The sequence below is a fragment of the Lutra lutra genome, chromosome 7 (assembly GCF_902655055.1).
Source record: "Lutra lutra chromosome 7, mLutLut1.2, whole genome shotgun sequence".
Lineage (NCBI taxonomy): Eukaryota > Metazoa > Chordata > Mammalia > Carnivora > Mustelidae > Lutra > Lutra lutra.
This window is the reverse complement of record NC_062284.1, coordinates 133,160,236-133,182,404: the sequence shown is the minus strand read 5'-3', so window position 1 is coordinate 133,182,404 and position 22,169 is coordinate 133,160,236. Positions and strand designations below refer to the sequence as shown.

The following is a 22,169-nucleotide window of genomic DNA, read 5'->3' as shown; positions in this document are numbered from 1 at the left end:
GTCATGATCCCAGGTCCTGGGTTCGAGTCCCGCATCGGGCTTTCTGCTCAGCAGGGAGCCTGCTTCCTCCTCTCTTTCTGCCTGCCTCTCTGCTTACTTGTGATTTCTCTCTGTCAAATAAATAAAATCTTTAAAAAAAAAATTTTTATTTTATCTTATTTTATTTCTTTTAAAGATTTTATTTATTGGGGCGCCTGGGTGGCTCAGTGGGTTAAAGCCTCTGCCTTCGGCTCAGGTCATGATCTCAGAGTCCTGGGATCGAGCCCCACATCGGACTCTCTGCTCAGCAGGGAGCGTGCTTCCTCCTCTCTCTCTGCCTGCCTCTCTGCCTACTTGTAATCTCTGTCTGTCAAATAAATAAATAAAATCTTAAAGATTTTATTTATTTATTTGAGAGAGAGAGCATGAGCACGAGCGGGGTGAACGGCAAAGGGACAAGAAGACTCCCCATTGAGCAGGGAGCCTGATGTGGGCTTGATCCTGGGCCTTTGGGACTGTGGCCGAAGGCAGACGCCCAACTGACTTAGCCACCCAAGCATCCCTGAAAATATTCTAGATATCCAATTATCAATAATAATAAATGAAATTATTTTACCAATAATAATAAATGAAATTCACATCCCAGCTCATGAAACATAATATTACAAACAAATGTATCTGCACATCTTTCTAACTTTATTCCTCTCCATCTTAAATATGTGTGTATCATTCCATGCATGGCGGGTATGTTTCCTTTTTAGTTGATATTTGTGATAGATATAGAAAAGTATAAGATCCTGTGCTTATACATTTCAAAGAGTTATTATAAAGGAGATACCCATCACCCCATCAAGAAATAGAACCTTGCCAGCAGCTAAGCCCCCATGGGGTCCCTCCCTGATAAAGACAACCTCTGTTCTTCACAGGTCACCACTACCTTCAATTCTCTGACCAATATTTGTTCCCTAAATTTCATCACAGAGATCTAAGCAATGCAATTTAAACTTAAGTGTTTTTAGACCTTGGAATCATACGAATGTATGTTGCTGTACCTTTCTTCTGTTACTGTATAGTTGTGAGATTCATCCTTGTTTGTGTGGCTGTGCTTTGTTCGGTTTCATTGCTGTGTAGTATTCTGTTACATGTCTGTAACCACAGCTTCTTTGTCCGTGACACTGTTGATGAATATTTAGTTATATTCATCATAGTAAAAACTATGATTTTTTTTACTATGATAAACAGTACTGCTATGAACTTCTTTAAAAAAATTTTTTGTGTATGATAATATAAACATAACTAAGGATTTGCCATTTAAACCAGTTAGCCATTTTAATAAATGTACTCTTTAACCAGTTCTGTGACATTAAGGACATTCATATTGTACTATTGCATTAGACTTTGAAATGGCAGTACTATCCCTAGGCATCTACTTTCATTCCTATAATCTTATCTGTCGTCTTACTTAAAAAAAAGGAAAACAAAATTATCTGCCTTTTATAAAGATGACTGAAACCCCTGCAAACATTGGATATGTTAGCTCTGCAGTTCAAGTCCTCATTTTACTGCAACCAAAATCTTTGGAATTTCATTTCTCCAGGGACACCTGGGTGGCTCAATGGGTTAAGGCCTCTGTCTTTGGCTCAGGTCATGATCTCAGGGTCCTGGGATCGAGCCCCGCATCGGGCTTTCCACTCAGCAGGGAGCCTGCTTCCCCCTCTCTCTCTGCCTGCCTCTCTGTCTACTTGTGATCTTTGTCTGTCAAATAAAGAAATAAAATCTTAAAAAAAAATTCATTCCGGGGCGCCTGGGTGGCTCAGTGGGTTAAGCCGCTGCCTTCGGCTCAGGTCATGATCTCAGGGTCCTGGGATCGAGCCCCGCATCGGGCTTTCCACTCAGCAGGGAGCCTGCTTCCCTCTCTCTCTCTCTCTCTGTCTACTTGTGATCTCTCTCTGTCAAATAAATAAATAAATAAAATCTTTAAAAAAAAAATTCATTCCTCCCTTTAGAATAAAGTTCTAGAGAGCAAGTCTTCCAAATTATTTCTTTACATTTCATTGTAAACTCATAAGTATAATGAAACATTTATGATTCTGTAAAATTTCAGTGATTTCTCAGGTTGTGGTTTTTTTTCCCCCAGTGACTCAATAGAACTGTCACATACATGCTATAAAAATTAAAGGGAGGGAATCTTTTCCCAAGACAAATAATTTAAAATTTAGAATCCTATTCTTGAGTTAATATTTGTTGTATAAATATATTTTTCAAGGGAAAAGTACTGATTTCTGGCCTTGAAAGGACAAAAGCCAATAATGTCCAAATGTGGATGGTTGGTTGGTTGTTACTGCCAAGTGTCAAATGAATCTGTCCCTCATATTTTGGCCGACTCCCTTTAAAACTTAAAGTTATCACTCTGTTTTCTTCTGAGGGAAATTTTGTATTTGTAAAATAAAAATGCTGCTGCTCCTATAAGGGCTCTTTTAAGGGTGCTGTGTATCAGAATGGTGAGCTCTGGATATAGGTGCTACATCAAGCTGTGATATTTTTCCCTTTGCTAGATGATACTCCAAGTCATACAAACTCCTCCAAGGAGGTCCCTTCCTCAGCTGTGTTGAGAAGCCTTCAGGTGAATGTGGGCCCAGACGGAGAGGAGACGAGGGCTCAGACTGTACAGAAGTCCCCGGAGTTTTTGTCCACTCCAGAGTCTCCGAGCTTGTTGCAAGATCTCCAGCCGAGCGACAGCACTTCTTTTATTCTTCTTAACCTAACAAGAGCAGGTACTCTATCCTTTTCTGAACTCTGCTCATGCTTGAGGACAAAAATTGGGGGTGGGGCATACCTAACTTAGTCATACCTAAAATGGAAAGAAGCCTTATTATTTTATAATTTTAGAGAATTGGTATAGTCTGGTGATAAGTTGAATGTGTAGAGGGAGAAGGCAGACTTTAGGATGACTCAGAAGTTTCTCGTTTAGGAAATTAGATTGTGCCATTCAGCAAGATAGCCCAAGAACTGGGTTGGGGGGAGGATGATTAGTTCCAGTTTCTGCTTGTTGATGTTGGGATTTCAGAGGGACATTCATGAGGAGGTGTCCTTTAGACAGTTAGAAACAGAGTTCTAGAAATGTCTTGTGGGAACTAAGTTGTTTTGGTGCTTATCAGCATTCAGGAAATGTATGAAACAGTGAGCATGGATTCTTTGATTCAGAAGCATAAACAGAAAAGAAGGCAAATCTGGGACCCTGGAAAAAACATTTAAGAGAGGAGCAGAAGAGTGAGGAGGAACTGCTAGAGAGGGATAAGGAAAACAGAAGGAGAGTGAAATGGGAGAAGCCAAGAGAGGGAAAATGTCTAAAAGAAGAAAAAGGTCGTTAAGTCATGCCACATACCACAGGAGAGGCTAGTGAGGGGAGGACTGGGAAGTTTATGTCTGGTGACCTGAGCAAGAGCAGTTGTTACTGAGGTGGTAGAGGTCAAGGCCAGGGTTCTAACCGTGACAGATGATAAAGTGGATACAAAAGTTGGGAGCTACACTTGGCAGGAAACTTGACTGTCAGTGAATAGCTAGAGAAGTACTTGGGATTTTCTCTTCTTTTTTAAAAATGAAGATGGGCGAGACATTTAAAGGCTCTGAGGGGAGGTTGTGAGGTGGCCAGTAGAGAGGAATGGCTTGCAGATGGCCGAGAGAAGATGACTGATAGGGTCAGGATCCTAGCTTGCTTGCCCTGGGGGGACAGCTTTGCCTCTGAAACCAGAGGAGGTAAGAAAGATAAGCCTGTCTGGGAGTAGAAAGTGAGAACCTCATGTAGTAGGAGAACAGAAGCTTGAGGTGAGAGGTGAAAATCTACAAGAGCGGATTCAGCTATTCCAGATACGAAGTATCTGAGCCAGGGCCGGTAAAAGGGTAACTTGGTGGGTAACTTTCACATATCCCCTTGTTTCTTCCAGGTCTGGGCTCTTCAGCTGAGCACTTAGTATTTGTACAAGATGAGGCAGAGGATTCAGGGAATGATTTCCTCTCCGGTGAGAGCGCGGACAGTAGCATTCCATGGTTCCTGCGGGTTCAGGAGTTGGCTCATGATAGTTTGATTGCGGCTACTCGCGCGCAGCTGGCAAAGAATGCAAAAACCAGCAGCAACGGTGAGACCCTGTGATGTTTGTCATTTCCAGTATTCTGTATGGGGATTTTGTAATGCAATGACTGTAATCGAAGTCATTTTATTGGTGAGAGCAGACAGCCAGAAATGTGTACATTGTCTTATTTTCTATAAAATAACTTCGCTCTGGCAGATTCACATGCAAAATCAACACCACTAGCATTCCCAGTCGTCAGCTTTGAATTATGTCCAGAGCATTAAAGGGAAAACATTTTCACGGATCAAGATGTTACCTTGAGTTGTTTTTATTGTACTGTTCCCTACACTTGGAGCTTTTATACCATTATAAAATCAAAACAGTATTACCAATTAATAGAAATAAAACTACAAAACCAGTGAAAATAAAGTTAATATTTTATTTTGGCAGACGATGGTGTTTTGCTGAAACTGAATTGCTACTCAGAGCAATTTAGCAATTTCAGTAGCTACCACTGCTTTTTTTTTTTTTTTTTTTTTTTTTGGGGGAACCCTTTCATCATATGACCTTAAATATCCAAACAGTCTGTAGTGCTGTTTCTTTTGAGTTCAGCATGCCTGTACTAACTCTGTCCCACTTTTCTCTGTCCAGTAGTTTTCAGGTGTAGTCGTTGGGTCATCAGCATCATCTGGGAACTTAGAAATACAAATTCTCAGGCCTCATCCTACTGAGTCAGAAACATGTGCTCTTTTAGTAAGCCCTCTCAGTGGTTCCAATACATGTTAAAGCTTTAGGACCACAACTCTATTTAAACCACCCCTAAAGCATGCACAACCTTTGCTTATGTAACATGCCATAATACTTTTTGTTTTAGAGCAGCTTCTATATTTTCTCTTTAATCTGTGACAGTTAAGGTACTACAACAAGTTATTAAGGTAAGATACACATTATCATTATCACAAACCAAGTTTAAAGTACTGAAATTTTATGTTGGTACATGACTGTTTGCAGCACATGTGGATGATCTAGAACGTGCTTATGACTATTCTGTGATTACGATACAAGTGAAAATAAAAAATTAGAAACTTTCTCAAGGATCCCTGAGAATATTTCAGAATATTCCAGTTTTAGAAACATTAACCTAAATCTTTTCTACAAGGGGAACTCCAGACTTCTTTTTTTTTAAGTTTTTATTTAAATTGCAGTTAGTTAACATACAGCTGAATTACAATATAGTGGTTCAACACTGGGTGCCCATCACAGGTGCACTCCTTAATCCCCATCACCTGTTTCACCCATCCCCCCCACCCATCCCTCCTCTAGTGACCATCAGTTGTTTTATATTGGTAAGAGTCTATATCTTCATTTGCCTCTCCGTTTTTTTCCCCCCTTTGCTCTTTTGTTTCTTAAATTTCACCTGTGAGTGAGATCATATGGTATTTGTCCTTCTCTAACTGACTTATTTCACTTAGCATAATAGTTTCTAGCTCCATCTATGTCACTGCAAAGAGAACTTCAGACTTTTCTTAGTTTCAGAATAATTAGTTCTGCTTTGACAACCATAGTGCTCCTTAGAATGGTCAGTTCTACCATTTTGGGGAGGCTGTAAAGTTCAGATTCTTCCTGAGATGCTTTTGCTAATCTCTGGATCCTGAAACCGTCTACATCTCCACTTTGCATTAAGGAAGTAGCATTGCATGTGCCAGAAGAAGCTGTGCAGGGAGGGAACTTAGGGCTTGGTGTCTTGAGATCTGGGATCCAGAACTGGTGCTGTCATGAACCAGTCCTCTGCCTAGGAGATTTAACCTTCTTAGCCACAGTATTCTCGTGTTTAGAACACAGAGATTGAGTAGTTTACCTGATGGGGTTGTTTTGGAGATTTAAATGAGAGTGTCTCTAGGAGAGCTTATAACCAGCAAAGCATTGTGTGGGTGTTTTTATTACTCTCAAAATATGTTACCTTACTACCTAACAACTACCTTGTATACTTGAATATAAAATGAGCCCAAATATATGAGAGTCTTCTATTTTGTCAATGAAATGATTCCATAAAACCTTTTCAGGGGGCTAACTTAGATATATAAACTGTTAGCCATTTAGATAAAAGTAAACACTGTAAGTTGTTTTTGAAAGTTTTATTATTTTGATTCCACACACATTTTTAAATCATGAAATACTTTAATATTGCTTTTTGCCCACTAACATAATGATTTTATCCAGTATTTAAATGCATCTTTTTTTTTTTTTAAAGATTTTATTTATTTGACAGAGAGAGAGAGATCACAAGCAGGCAGAGAGGCAGGCAGAGAGAGAGAGAGGGAAGCAGGCTCCCTGCTGAGCAGAGAGCCTGATATGGGGCTCGATCCCAGGACCCTGAGATCATGACCTGAGCCAAAGGCAGAGGCTTTAACCCACTGAGCCACCCAGGCGCCCCATTAAATGCATCTTTAACATAAATATCTTTGTTGTTACTAAAGCCATTTTGTGAGTCTTGCAGCAGTTTCTCAGAGCACATCTTCACCTCTATCTAAGTTGACTGAAATACGGATATATTTAAATTTTGTATATGATGCTTTATATAAGGGGTTAGCAAAGGGCCAAATAACCACCTGTTTTGTAAATAAAGTTTGGTTGGAATACAGGCATATCCATTCATTACAAATTGGCTGCTCCAGTGGCAAAGTTGAGTAGTGACAGAGACCATATGGTCCTTTAAGCCAAAAATACTTAGTATTTGGCCCTTTACAGAGTGAGTTACTGACCCATACTATATATGATACTCTTGCTGGAAATTTTATCCTGAATGCAAAGACCTCACATAACTGTGGGATCTTTAAAGTGTTTACAGTGTTATACAACATGCACCATATAAAGTGTTGAATTTCTTTGTCTTTCTCTTTTTGGGGGGAACCAGTTTGTCAGATCTCTAAATATCCAAAACTATCGTTGCTTGATGTCATTTTAAGCTAATCTGTCTTCGGCAAACAGTGCTCTGTGTTTTTTTAAGGACTAGTTTCATAAGGACTCAAATACAAAGCAATTCACTATTTTCTGAGCGGTTTTTAAATTTCATGATTATATCAGTGTTCTCATTGTATCTACAACATTGAATACACAAGGTCCCAAATGTCAGCTGTTTAAATTTCTATATTAATTTCTACTGATCTTTCATTAGAAATTAATTAGCTGGAGCTCTGGAGTTGGTGGGAAATTTCCTTTATGGTATATATAGTTTTGTACTGTTTAAAATTCACCTATGTGCAGCTGATTTTCAATTAAATAAAAACTGTGTGGGACGATATTAAAAAAGAAAAAAAATTAAAAGTAACAAAAGGCATCTTAGATTCTACTCTGACCTTGGAGCATTTAGTTTTATGATTAGCACTTGGTGACATGTACAGCAAGGAACATGTAGGACAGGAAGAGAATTAAGATTAATATTCGAGATGGAAACCTTGGTTCCAGGAAATATGATGGGTACCACATTTATTGTTCCTGTTCTTGGCTTTTGAGAGGGAAATTTGGAAATACAAATCTTATTCCTGAGGTATATGTCTTAGAAAGATAAACTCCATTTGCTTGTAGCAAAATTAAGTAATCATAAATATTTTTCTTTGTTGATGTCCAACTATATCTTTAAGAAAATTAAAGAAAAGGCGTATTACCTGCGAATCTGGGATTTTTATATAAAGCTTTAATTAACTGATTTTACTTAAATTTAAGGGAGGCACATGCTCTTCTTCCTTTTGTTCTGTTGAACAAAAAACTTCAGTTGATGTTGTTTCTAGCTTTTTAAAATGTGGTTAGAAATTATAAAATCAGATGAGCTTTTGCATTTTTAAAGAGAAATGGCACAGGAAATTGGAGGGTTGTTCTTATTCTCTAAAATGGTAGAAATAGCCAGACTGCCCTCAGAAGATAGAAATCTAAGAATGATCATTTAGCAGAGAAGTCACAACCATAAGCTCAGAACTAAGCCAGAATGGCTGCCTCTCCTAGAATAAATATAAGTTTACTAATACCTAGAACAAGAAGCCATCTTTAGCATCCCTCTCCGGGTGTTGACATATATGCTTCCCTGCCAATTTCTGTAATGCAGGATAGGTTTAACTCTTCTTTTTTATGTGAAACCATTGTGGACATTTCTTACATTGGCCAGAGAGGCCTGGTCTTGTGAAACGAAGCATGATGGCTTTTGATAATTGTCTGGCGTAAGGGGATGGGAACAAATTGTGTGCTCACTTCTGTTAAGTGGATATAAAGAGAGCGAGGGAAGCTGAAGAGAGTTCTCTGCTTACTGATCAGTAGGAGTAAAATATAGGAGCTTTATTGTTTGAACCGAAGTACCTCAGCAGCTTCCTTTCCTGGATTACAAATATGTGACTCTGTTACAGGAGAAAATGTCCACCTCAGTTCTGGTGATGGGCAGCCCAAAGATTCTGGGCCCCTTCCTCAAGTGGAAAAGAAGCTCAAATGTACAGTTGAAGGCTGTGACCGGACATTTGTGTGGCCCGCTCACTTCAAGTACCATCTCAAAACGCATCGGTGAGCATATCTGAGGTGCCATACTTGGAGCTCAAGAATGTTGATGCTTCTGGAAGAGCTTGTCCCCAAGTGGACAGATTAAAGGAAAGCCAGGGCTCCAGTTCACTAGTGATTAAGATGTCTTTTGTTTTTTTTAATAGAAAGGTTTGCATTGTCTCATTTACCTCATTTTTCATAAATATTTAATAAGACATTTGGCACCTAAGCATCTTAGAACAAGAGTTCTGGAATCTCATTATAAAACATAATTTCTTGGAAAACTTAAAATACATAAGCATGGGTGTCACTCATAAACCTGTGAAATCAGTATTCAAGAAGGTGTGGGGCACCTGGCTGGCTCAGTTGGTAGAGCATGCAACTCTTGATCTTGGGGTCGTGAGTTCAAGCCTCACGTTGGGCATAGAGATTATTATTTTTTTTTTCATAGATATTACTTTAATAAAAGAGGGTGGGGAGTAAGGCCTGGGGCATCTGTGGTTTTAATAAGCTTCAGATGATTCTGGTATATCCAGCTTTGGGATTACTGTCTGCTTTAAAAGGCAATACGAGATTTAATTTGTCCTTTCTAGAAAAGAGCATTTTCAGGTATTGTTGCTTATATGATGTTTTTCCCCCCCCAGAAATGACCGCTCTTTCATCTGTCCTGCAGAAGGTTGTGGGAAAAGCTTCTATGTGCTGCAGAGACTGAAGGTGCACATGAGGACCCATAATGGGGAGAAGCCCTTTGTGTGCCCCGAGTCTAGCTGTGGTAAGCAGTTCACTACAGCTGGAAATCTGAAGAACCACTTGCGCATCCATACAGGTGTGTGCAACCCCGCCTTCCTGTAGACGGTCTGCCCCTGGGCTCGGGGTTTGCGTGCCTGTCCTCAGGAAAGGCTTGGAGCTGGGAGTAGAAGTGAAGGTTTAGGTTTGTTGCTAGAACTCTGAAAATGGAGTTTCTTTTTTTCACATGCTTCGTGGCACTTTTCAGTTAATTCGGTAACCTTTGTTAACCTTTCACCTGCGTGTGAGGAATGGACAGTGTTGATTCCTGCCTGTAGGAGCCTAAAGTGTAGGAAGGGATGAAAGACCTTCTCTGATAACAATGATATGGTGAGATATGAACAGAATCAGTATTTTCAAATATCTTCGACAATTACATGGTTGTAATTTTGATCAGTAATATTTATTGCATCACACAAACCCTACAGAGCCTCTTCTAGCCACTAAGTGGGGTAAGGTGAGGGAGGAAGTACAAAAGCTGAGACACATCCCTGACTTTGAGGAGCTTGCTTTTTTGATGGAGCCTCAAAACATGAGAAGCAGAATGGGAAAGTGACTTGACAGGGTCAAATAGCATGTTAATATCAAAGGAACCAAATAAAGACACCCTGACTCTCATTCTAAGAGTTTAAGGGTGACTTACCAAGCCACTTGACCTAAAATGTACCAAGTTTCTTATCAGAGCTTAATCACTGAACCAAGACCAGTCTCTTAGGATGTGTAACTGTTCTTCCCCACTTTCTTGCCACTTTCTTTGTCTCTTCTTTCTTCTTGCATTGCTAAAATGACAGCAGGTATAATTAAAGGGCATTAAAAAGTGAACACCCCCCCTCCAAAAAAAAGTGAAACCCAAGCTGAGGCCCCATTCATTCCAGGTATCTCCCTGTGATACCTGCTAGATGGACATTACCACTGAATATGTTTTAGGGCAGAATAGCTCTTCCCAGCTTTTACTTGAGAGACTGAGCTATACTTAGTTCATCTCAGATGGCAGAAGTGACCACAGATCTTTATTAGTAGTGACAACAGTAATTAAAGCTACTGATTTTGGTGGCTTACCATGAGGGCTGACTGTGCCAGACACTATGCTGAAAGTACTTAACTTATAGTGTCTCAATTCTCAAAATAATCTTTTGAGATTGTATTATGTTAATTTAATTTTTTTTAAAGATTGATTTATTTCAGGGGCACCTGGGTAGCTCAGTGGGTTGAGGCCTCTGCCTTCGGCTCAGGTCATGATCCCGGGGTGCTGGGATCGAGCTCCACATTGGGCTCTCTGCTCGGCGGGGAGCCTGCTTCTCCATCTCTCTCTCTCTGCCTACCTCTCTGCCTACTTGTGATCTCTGTCTGTCAAATGAATGAATAAAATCTTAAAAAGAAAAAAAAAAGATTGATTTCAGAGACAGGGATAGCACATTCAAACATTGTGGAGGGGCAGAGGTGAACTCCCTGCTGAGCAGCATGGGGTGGGGGTGGGGGGACCTTGGTCCCAGCACCCTGAAATCATGACTTGAGCCAAAAGCAAAAGTTGGACACCCAGCCGACAGAGCCACCCAGGTGCCCCAGAATTCCTCCTTTTTCTGAATACTTAGCACATTTTTTTTGTTGTTGTTTTGTTTTGTTTTGTTTTAAAGATTTTATTTATTTATTTGTCAGAGAGAGAGAGGGAGAGAGAGCGAGCACAGGCAGACAGAATGGCAGGCAGAGGCAGAGGGAGAAGCAGGCTCCCTGATGAGCAAGGAGCCCGATGTGGGACTCGATCCCAGGACGCTGGGATCATGACCTGAGCCGAAGGCAGCTGCTTAACCAACTGAGCCACCCAGGCGTCCCCTTAGCACGTTTTTGTACAGGAATTTATACTAAAGTTATTTATGAATACATTTATTTCTCACACTAGTCTGTGACCTTTGGATAGGAACTACATCTCTGATTTTTTTTCACTTTTTATTTTGAAATAATAGTCTCATGAGAATTTGCAAAATAGTACAAAAAGTTATGTGCCTTACCCAGCTTCTCCAAAAAAGGGACATCTGTCGCCACAGTACAATATCAGAACCAGAAAGTTAATAGTACTCTCAGTTAGTCTACGGGCCTTATTTTTTAGTTTTTACCATGCATCTTTGATTTTTAAAATAATAATGTAATATTCTAGACAATAAAAATTACAGAGAAATACAAAGAAGAAAGGAAATCATAATGCCACTATCAGGCAGTAATTACTTTTAGCATATTATTACAGATTTTTCTTGTACCTCTGACTGAATATCTGTTTTTGTTTGTTTGCTTTAGACAGTGGAACTATGTAAAACTTATTTTATAACCTTTAGAAATCTGTACTTTTTAGCGGATTTAGAAACTGAATCATGGAAAGAATTAATATAAGATAAAAATCCCAAGAGCATATGTGGTGTTAATCTTGATACCCTCAAAAGGGATGGGATCACTGAGGAGGTAAGTCAGTGTAGCTGGGATCAGCGCTTGAAACCAGGAAGGAGGAGGAAGTGTGATGCTCAGAGGTACCCTCTCTAGAGAGGAGGGCAGGGCTGTCTGGCGGGTTGTTGGCTGGGAGACCACTGAGAGGCGACACCTGCTGGATAGATAGCCCCGCTGAAACTACACAGGCTGAATTCAAGAAATCTGAGCAAGTCATTGGAAACTGGATAATGTTAATGGGAAAAGAGAGTAATAGATCGTCATTTCATCAGAACACTGACTCTTTATCTCATTTTCTGTCTCTAGGAGAGAAGCCTTTTCTGTGTGAAGCCCAAGGATGTGGCCGTTCCTTTGCTGAGTATTCTAGCCTGAGAAAACATTTGGTGGTTCACTCAGGTACTAGAACCCATCCCAGTCACAGATTTCAGGGAAGGTGGAGAACCATAAGGGTAAAAGGATGGTGGTGGGGGGTGGGGGTGGTGTAAAGACCCTGGAAAGAAACAAGCTGTTCAACATAAAGTTTGCTCCTCATGACAGAATCAGAAATCAAAGCTATTGATAATTGCATGGGAATGCAAAGCAATTCAGTGGGAGTGAGGGAGTTAGAGAGGTGTAAGCAAGCAGAGATAGGAATTTCAGAGTTGAGCTCTTACCTGCTGACAAGTTCTAAGCAGAAGGTGACAACTAATAACCTGTGGGTTAGATGGGGACTTCAGGTACATTTTGGTTGGTTTGTAGAGTGTTTTTATCTTACTTAATTTTATTATATAGGGTACCTGGGTGACTCAGTGGGTTAAGCCTCTGCCTTTGGCTTGGGTCATGATCTCAAGGTCCTGGGATTGAGTCCCAGCTTTGGGTGAGCAGGGAGCCCCGCTTCCCCCCTCCCTCTGCTGCTCCCCCTGCTTGTGCTGTCTCTTCTTTTCTCACTCTCTGTCTGTCAATAAATTCTTTTAAAAAAAATTTATTATATAAAATTATGTCAGACGTACATAAGAGAGAAAATAAAGACATTTTCTTAAATAACAATACTGTTATCATACCTTTTAGAATTAACAGTTCCTTAATTTTATCTCATACCCAGTCCATGTTTAGTTTTTTTTTGCAATTGTCTCAAAAATGTCTTTTTTTTTTAAGATTTTATTTATTTATTTGACAGAGACACAATGAGAGAGGGAACATAAGCAGTGGGAGTGGAAGAGGGAGAAGCAGGCTTTCCCACTGAGCAGGGAGCCAATGCGAGGCTCAATTCCAGGACCCCAGGATCATGACCCAAGCCGAAGGCAGACGCTTAACGACTGAGCCACCCAGGCGCCCCTCAAAAATGTCTTTTACAGTGGATTTATTTAAATCAGGATCCAATAAGTTTTAATTATTATACTTGGTTTAATTTTTACAGTTAAGTCTTTATTTTATTTTTTATTTTTTTATTTTTTTTTAAAAGATTTTATTTATTTATTTGACAGAGAGAGATCACAAGTAGGCAGAGAGGCAGGCAGAGAGAGAGAGAGGGAAGCAGGCTCCCCGCCGAGCAGAGAGCCCGATGCGGGACTCGATCCCAGGACCCGGAGATCATGACCTGAGCCGAGGCAGACGTTTTAACACACTGAGCCCACCAGGCGCCCCTACACTTAAGTCCTTTAATCTAAATCTGTTTATACTCACTTTTTTTTTTTCATGCCATAGACTTACTGCAACCACAGAGTTAGTTGGTTTTACGGAATGTCTCACATTCTGGATTGGTTGGTTGCTTTCGTTTATGTTATTTAACTTGTTTCCCTAGATGTCCTATAGAAGAAAGTCAGCCCTAGAAGCTTCAAAAGGTTCAAAGACTTGGCAAGGATGTGTTATAAATGGTTGTATGTGTTTCATTTTGTATCATCATATCAGGAGGACACACAGTGCTTGGTTGCAGAATTTATCATGGGTTCAGATGGTAACACCTTGATCGTCACATTGTAAGTTCCCTAGCATGTTTTGCCGTATCTATGAGTGAGTGCCTGAATTAGTTATTTCATTAGATTGTAAAATGGTGGTTTTCCTAATTCTATCATTCTGTTCACATCAGCTGGAATTCTTCTGTGTATAATAGGTCTCTTCTCTATCCAGTAGGGCTGTTTGGTAATTTGCACAGGAAAGGCAGAAAAAAAAATGTGTGATCCTTTTCTTTCATTTCTTTTAATTATGAGTCTTCAAAATAAGAAATTAGAGCTCTTGTTTCTTCTGGTATAATTCATGGGTTTTCTGTGTAGGTCATTGCATATAAATCCATTGTAGTTCTCTTTTAACAGCTTTTTTGGTGTAATAATGCATATACCTTAAAATTCACCTATTGTAAACATACAGATCAGTGTTAGAAAATATGTAGAATTGTACAGTCATCACCACAGTCCAGTTTTCAAACACTTCTGTCACACCAGGATGTTCCTTTGTGCCTTCTGGTTGTCAGTTCCTGCTTCCACCCCCAGATTCAGGCAACCACTGGTGAGTTTTCTGTCTCTATAGATTTTCCTTTTCTGGAAATTTTCTGGCCATTTCACTTACTCTGGCCTCCTACTGATCTCCTATAGGCATGTGTTTCTGACCCCAGCTCTAATTGTGGTTGTCTGAGTAGTGGAAAGACGACTGAGAGCTTTGGGACTTGAGGGTACAGAGGATAGTTCAGATCACTGTGTAGAAGACCCACCAGTGTAAACACTGGTGACTCTGAGAGTGGTGGCAGGAAGTGGTGGGATAAGGGGGTATTCTGGACCCAGGGTTGGGATACTTGAGGATGGTACATGTTCCAGAGCTCCAGGGAATACTGTATCTGGAAGGGAAGGAAATATTCTGTGTGGCTGCCATGATCTGATACCAAAGAGGTGAAAGCAGCAGTATAGTAGGTCTGGAAAGAGTAGGAGTTGGGAGCAATGGCATGCTAAGCCCTCCTGGTGAACTCTTCCTGCCTTCCCTGGTGTATGAAGGTTCTGAGGCTGGGGACCTCCAAGGCTGGGTAGAGAATGGAGAAGGAAAAGCCTCTTCTGTTTAGTTGAATGTTTTGTGAGCTTCTCTCTCCAGGTCTTTTTTTTTTTTTTTTTTTTTAAAGATTTTATTTATTTATTTATTTGACACAGAGAGCGAGAGATCACAAGTAGGCAGAGAGGCAGGCAGAGAGAGAGGTGGAGGCAGTCTCCCTGCGGAGCAGAGAGACCGATGCGGGGCTCGATCCCAGGACCCTGGGATCATGACCTGAGCTGAAGGCAGAGGCTTAACCCACTGAGCCACCCAGGCGCCCCTCTCTCCAGGTCTTGAGTCCATTCTCTTGCAGTCAGAAATGTACCCTGTTCTTTGGCCATGCTGTTGTAACCTGCTCTGTTTCAGGAGAGAAGCCTCATCAGTGTCAAGTCTGTGGGAAGACCTTCTCTCAGAGTGGGAGTAGGAACGTGCACATGAAAAAGCATCACTTGCAGCTGGGAGCAGCTGGGAGTCAAGACCAGGAGCAAACCGGTGAGGAGAGAGAGTAGAGTGGAGGGCTGTATCTTCTGGGTTCAAAAAGCCAAATAACTGGCCTACCTGGTTATTTAGGAATTATCAGATTCTGTGTTGTGGGAAGAGACCTAGTCTCATTTGATGGGACTAGTGGTTTCCAAGTATAGCTCTACAGTGGAAATCTGTAAGCTTTCAAAATGTGCATGTTTGTATTGCCTGTCCACCCCTCATCCCCAAATAAAACAAAACAGTACAAACTGACAACTGAAATTATTGGGGAGTAAGATCCCCGAATCTGTATAGTTTCCAAGTTTCCCTAGTGAATTTGATGGTAACTTATGCTGATCCCTTAACCAGCACTTGAGTATTGTGATAAAGACTTCTTTATATCATAGAAGGGGAGGGTTTAAAACATTTTTTATAGTCAGTCCTGACTCCCTTTTTACCCTACTTAAATTTGATAACTCATTTTTATTATTTTTTTCATGTCTCACACTGTGATCAATTATTTCATTCCAAATACTCCTTTCCAAGGATGGACCCATCCCATTTCATATATTAATTCTCCACACGCTGCTCACAGGCAAAGATATTTATCTATGAGGCTCTGCCCTTCCCTTCTAGGGTTATCTTACTCCCCAGAAGTAGATAGCATCCAAGATACAGGTTAAGTTCCAGTTCTGAAAGGAAAGGCCAGCTTCCTGTGAAGGCAAATGGGGACCGCAGGCACAGCCTTGCCTGCTGCGTTTCTCTCACATCCTGTTCTCTGTGCAGCTGAGCCGCTAATGGGCAGTAGTTGCTTGAAGAGGCTTCAGGACCAGTAAAAACCTGGGGTCTATGAACTCCCAGCCCAGCCTTGGTGGAGAGTCCTTGAACCTACCAAATACCAATTCTATCCTAGGAGTTGATGATGGTAAGACTTTCAGCTCTCCTTTATTTGGGGAAAACGGGCTACAACTAGTGACTAAGGAATGGGGTTGTCTCCATAAGGGAGGTTTTATTAATTCATTTCTTGTGAGTAGCTGTGGTATGATTGTGTAGCATTTGTGTTCTTTGTCTCTGGGATGGATAAGTGAATCTGTTAAAAAATATGTATATATTTTTGTTGTTGAACAGATGATGTAACAAAAGAATAAAGAGAAAATAATTTTAAGAAGAAATTATCCATATCCTAGCATCTTAGCCCAATTATTTCTATCTTTCCTATTGCAGTTATGGAAGAACTTAACTTTTAAAAACATTTAAACAGAACATAACCAGGTTTTACAGAGGAGATATAAGCAATTTCTCCATACCTTCAAAAGCCATATCTTCTGGAGAAAAGAAAGGGCTGTCTAGGAAACAGTTGCTCCTCTCGGTATAGAAATTTCACCCAAGTACACAGGCCAGGCCCTCTTCTCTGAAAAACTTAACAGGTGAGGTCAGCATGCATTTATTCAGTGCCTACTGTGTGCCTGGCACCGTGGGAAAGACAAAAGTAGCAAACAGGGACTTTAAAATCCAGTTGAGATGTCAAAATTTACATATGGGAGACAACATGGAGTGAATAGAAGATAGTATGTGAGTAAATGCTAAATTACATGGTACTGTCTGGAAGAGCAGTATGTATTGAAAGCCCGGGAGAAGAAAGTTTTGATTTATTAGAGACCTAAGTGTATAAACTATTTCTAGAAGATTTTTACGGTGATTCCACTGATGAAGTCCGAGATCCTGTGTTTTAGTTACTCGTATCCCACTCAGTTTTGTGTATAAGTGACCATGTTTGTGTAAACTTCTGTGTGGAGCCTACAGAGCTCAGAATGTGCTTCCACAACACGCCTCCTCGGTTGCATAGTAGGATCCTAGTGGACAGTTGAAGTGTAGGTATGAGCCACAGCCGTGGCATGGAACTGCTTTGCCACTGTTAAGGAAGAAAGTCTTATGGGAGGAAGGGACACTGTATAAGAACTTTGAAGCCAGATTTAAGTTCCTGACTTCTGCACAGTATGCTGTTTATGTCGCGGCTGGCTGCTTTAAGTGTTGGCTGAGGTCCCCGACCTCCCGCTGCCGCAGCTCTTTTGCTCCATTTCATGCACAGCTAATTCAGCTGACAGTGCCAAGGCCGTACTGCTCTCTGAATTGGTACTTTGAAAACTGGTCAACTCTTGATATATATCTCAAGACTTCTTACCTTTTCTTCCCATCCCCCTTTTGTAATACTTTCCAGATCACTGGTAATGATTATCCTCTTCAGATGGGAGCTGATTTGGAAGGAATACAGGAGGTGTGGGTTTCAGGGAGCAGTTGTAGTGTTCTTCGTGAGAGGCTTGATAATGCAGGTAGGTTATCTGTGGATTCACTCTCCACTGAAACATTTTCTGCTGTTTCAGAGGTGCTTGCTGAAGGATCCCCGCGTCCCCTGTCTTCAGTGCCTGATGTGACACATCACTTGGTGACCATGCAGTCAGGGAGGCAATCCTATGAGGTTTCTGTGTTAACTGCTGTAAATCCACAGGAGGTAATTCTCTCTCTTGCCTTTACTTTCTTTCTGTGGAGACTAATGTGGACAGTGGTTGGGAATCTAGTTTAGATTATCTGAATTACTCGTTTCCCTTTCCTGGAAACCTTGTCTAGAATATCTTCCTTTAAGCTAAGCATGGATCCAGCTTAACTTAACTTAACTTAAGCTTGATTGTTAGGGTCTCCTGCATTGGGAGATTGGTCACTCATGACTGGGTCTCAGCTTTGATTTCCTTCATATACATACCTTACTGAATGATAGCTGCTCCTGTGTTCTCTGCCTATAACATGAGGATGCTGCTTTTATTTATAAAGAAAATAGTATCCTGGACAAAGTGGTCCTTGAGCAAAAAAGATAGTGACAGAACTCACTGAAAGTAATCATTGTTCATTTTATTAGGGTCATATGTCTGGGAGATACCAAGCTGAACCAACTGGGCCTTCAGGAATGTGTTCACTTGCTTGTTGATGAGAGCCATCATCTAAATCGGGGAAAGGTTTTAGGTTGACTCTAAGCATTCCCAACTCTATGGTCTTGGCTCTAACCCAGAGGAACAGAATGAAAACCAGTCAGGCTTCTAGAATCTAGGATATTTTATTGGCTTTTGTCCTGAGAGTAGATGACTTCATCATGAGCTCATTGCATATGCATGAACTTTTGCCAAAACCCATGTATCCTGGATCCCTTCGAATTACAGTAACTCTTTACAGTGCCTTCCCGGTCTTTTCCCTTGACCTTTTCATTATAACCTCATCCCACAGATCAGCTGTTCCAGTGTTCTGATGACTGCATCCCGTATAAATATTCTGTATTATTCTGTAAGACTCCTGGGGATGCCAAAATCACGGGTGCTCTGGACATGCATGTTAATGATTTTGCCAGAACCTTTCCTTGTATTCATTCATCATTGTGTCCCATTGTCTGAGCCTTGCTTATATTATATTGAATTTTTTTTTTTTTGCTATTGGTTTCATTGGTTCTTTGCTAAATCACCTTCTCCTGGCTACTGCTTTGGAACATATCTCACCTGTGAAGACTTCCTTTATTATTTCCCCTCTTCATTTATGTATTTAAAATTTTTATTATGAAAATTTTCAGGGGTGCCTGGGTGGCTCAGTTGGTTCAGACAGCTGCCTTTGGCTCAGGTCATGATCCCAGGGTCCTGGGATTGAGCCCCGCTTTGGGCTCCCCACTCAGTGGAGTATCCCCAAGAGGGGGAATCCCTCTCCCCCTGCTTATTAGTTGTCTGTCAAATAAATAAATTAATTAAAAAAAAGATTTATTTATTTACTTGACAGACAGAGATCACAGGTAGGCAGAGAGGCAGGCAAGAGAGAGAAAGGGGAGGAAGCAGGCCCCCCGCAGAGCAGAGAGCCCGATGCGGGGCTCCATCCCAGGACCCTGAGATCATGACCAGAGCCGAAGGCAGGGGCTTTAACCCACTGAGCCACCTAGGCGCCCCTAAATAAAATCTTTAAAAAAAAGTTTTTCAGGGGCACCCCCACATTGGGCTCTCTGCTCAGCAGGGAGCCTGCTTCCTCCTCTCTCTCTCTCTGCCTGCCTCTCTGCCTACTTGTGATCTCTGTCTGTCAAAGTAATTAAAAATCTTTTATAAAAATAAATAAATAAATAAAGTAGAAAATAAATAAAATAAAAAACAAATAAATAGGGGCACCTGGGTGGCTCAGTGGGTTAAGCCGCTGCCTTCGGCTCAGGTCATGATCTCAGAGTCCTGGGATCGAGCCCCGCATCGGGCTCTCTGCTCGGCGGGGAGCCTGCTTCCTCCTCTCTCTCTGCCTGCCTCTCTCCTGCTTGTGATCTCTCTGTCAAATAAATAAATTAAAAAAAAAAAAAAACCAAATAAATAGAGTGTAGTGAGAGAAAGTATAGTATAATTAACTCATGTACCTATCTCCTCAACTTCAACAATTAACTTTCTACTATTATTTATCTCTTCCCGCCTACTTCTTGTTGGTGCTGTTCTATTTGTGCTGGAGTATTTAAAAGCAAATCACAGATGTACCATTTCATTTGTAGATATTTCAGGACATACCGCTAACAGATAAGTATTTTTTCATAGCTATAATATCTTCATCATACCCAACAGAATTAACAGTCATTTATTGATATCCTCGAATTTTAGTCCGTGTTCCTTTTATTTTTTTCTCAAAATGTCTTTTAATGGTTGGTTGGTTTAAATTAGGATTCAAACAAGGTCCATTCACTCCATTTGGTTAATAATTCTCTTTATTTCTAACAGTCTTCCCCACCCCCCACTCTCTATTTCCGTTTTTTTCAGAATGACTTAACTATTTAATAAGAACTTCCCACATTCTGGTTTTGGCTGATTGACTCCTTTTGTTGTTTAATACATTTCTCTATCTACAGATATCCTCAAAACTGGTCGTGAGGAGCTTAGATCCATGTTTGGTTTTTTTTACCTCTCGGCAAGAACATGCTGTAGGTTCTGTTCTTGCTTTTCTGTGACAGCTCACAGCAGACACGATGTTTAGTTGTTCTCCTCTTACTGAGCTTAATGATTGACCAATGGGTTACATAAAAATTTTGGCAAACATTACTGATCATGGCTTAGATCAATTTTTTTATTAAGGCTCGCAAAACGGCGATATCCTAATTCCCTTTTCTTTCTGCTTTTTTGAATTGTGATTCTTCTGTAAAGAAATATTTTAGAGAAAATACTCTCATCAACTATCAGATTGCTCTGAAATAGTTCAGAAAGATCATCTTTTTTACCTAGTGGAAATTATTATTCTATAAACCAATCCACAACACTCAACCTTTTCCTTTTCTATATTTGAGACCTTGGAGCTTTTCTACCCTGTACTTTTACTTTTTATTTTTTTTAAAGATTTTATTTATTTATTTGACAGAGAGAGATCACAATAGGCAGAGAGGCAGGCAGAGAGAGAGGAGGAAGCAGGTTCCCTGCTGAGCAGAGAGCCCGATGTGGGACTCGATCCCAGGACCCTGGGATCATGACCTGAGTTGAAGGCAGAGGCTTTTAACCCACTGAGCTACCCAGGCGCCCCTCCCCTGTACTTTTAAGTGCCTTTTTTTTTTTTTTTTTAACTGAAGCATTTCAGGTTTCCTTAGATAAATGCCAGATGTATAAAAACTTAGTCAACAGATACTATGTACCTAGTGCAAGGCCCTCTGTTGGGTACTGAACAACAGTCTCTGCCTCAAAGAGCTTAGAGTCAGACTTCAAACCTCTGCCTTTTATAACTGTACAAAATTGTGCCCCCTGATTTACATGCTAAGAGAGAATGGGAAGGGGGACAGGCAAATAAACAGGCAATTTTTATACAGTGTAGTAAGTACTAGTGTTGGGGGACATCAGCGAGTAAGTTTCAGAGTTTAAGTTGAGGCCTAAGGGATGAAGAGCTGTTATCTTGATGAGAGAAGTGGAAGGGACTGGAAGAAAGTAACAGGCATAAAGGTAGCAAGGTGTACAGCGCAGAAGGTGTGGGAGCGGGCACAACTGTGGAACCACAAAGGGTTGAGGAGGATGGAGGGTGGAATGGAGAGTGGGAGCGGGGAAGAGAAGCTGGTTTCTCTGTTGAAGGCCTCACTTCAAGGACATGATTTTATCCTGGGACAGTGGGGAGCCACTGAAAGGTTTTCAGCCAGGTCTGACATGGTCAGATTTGTGCGTGCAGAGTCCAGTAACAGCACATTTGTTCTCTTTGGACCTAGCCACGTGGGTCTTGGAATTGGCTTCAGAGTGTCCTTGTCCGGATGATGCTCACTCACAGCCTCAGACGGACACGGTACCATGGACCACCTATAAAAAAACAAAACCTCGGCCTTCCGTCCAGGAGGACACTAAAGGTGTACAGGCCCTAAGCACCCAATTCATGATGGAAGCCCAGACACTCTTAGAAAAATATTAACAGTACAGGAGCGCTGGGTGGCTCAGTGGGTTAAGCCTCTGCCTTCGCTCAGGTCATGATCTCAGGGTCCTGGGATCGAGCCCCGCATCGGGCTCTCTGCTGGGCAGGGAGCCTGCTTCCTCCTCTCTCTCTCTGCCTGCCTCTCTGCCTACTTGTGATCATACTCTGTCAAATAAAGAAATCAAATCTTTAAAAAAAAAGAAAAATATTAACGGTACAAAGAAGAAAGTGCTGCCCTTAGTGTAGCTGAAAGTCCTGGATGATTACTTTTCCCGCATGGGTCATTACATATTTACAAACTCACCTTCTGTCCGAACCTCACTTCTGTTTCCTTCACTGTTACCTCTATTATTTTTCCTCTTACCACAGGCATTCCTGCCTGATCATCCCTCCTTTTCCTTATCATGGCAAGCTGACCACATCCTCTGATACCTTCATTTTTTTAACCTACCAGCCCCTCAAGACTCCAGGTTTAGTCCTCTTTCTCATCTAAGCTCCTGG

General features: G+C 41.0%; 1 protein-coding gene across 1 annotated transcript in view; it reads left to right on the top strand.

Annotated features, from left to right (window-relative positions):
* ZNF410 (zinc finger protein 410) overlaps positions 1-22,169 on the top strand; it is a 41,722-nt gene that overhangs the window by 16,409 nt on the left and 3,144 nt on the right. The window contains 9 exon segments of the mRNA XM_047735766.1: positions 2,535-2,753; positions 3,924-4,115; positions 8,444-8,594; positions 9,215-9,396; positions 12,096-12,185; positions 15,147-15,272; positions 16,029-16,068; positions 16,070-16,167; positions 17,624-17,751. Of these exon segments, the coding sequence (XP_047591722.1) occupies positions 2,535-2,753; positions 3,924-4,115; positions 8,444-8,594; positions 9,215-9,396; positions 12,096-12,185; positions 15,147-15,272; positions 16,029-16,068; positions 16,070-16,167; positions 17,624-17,751 (1,226 nt within the window).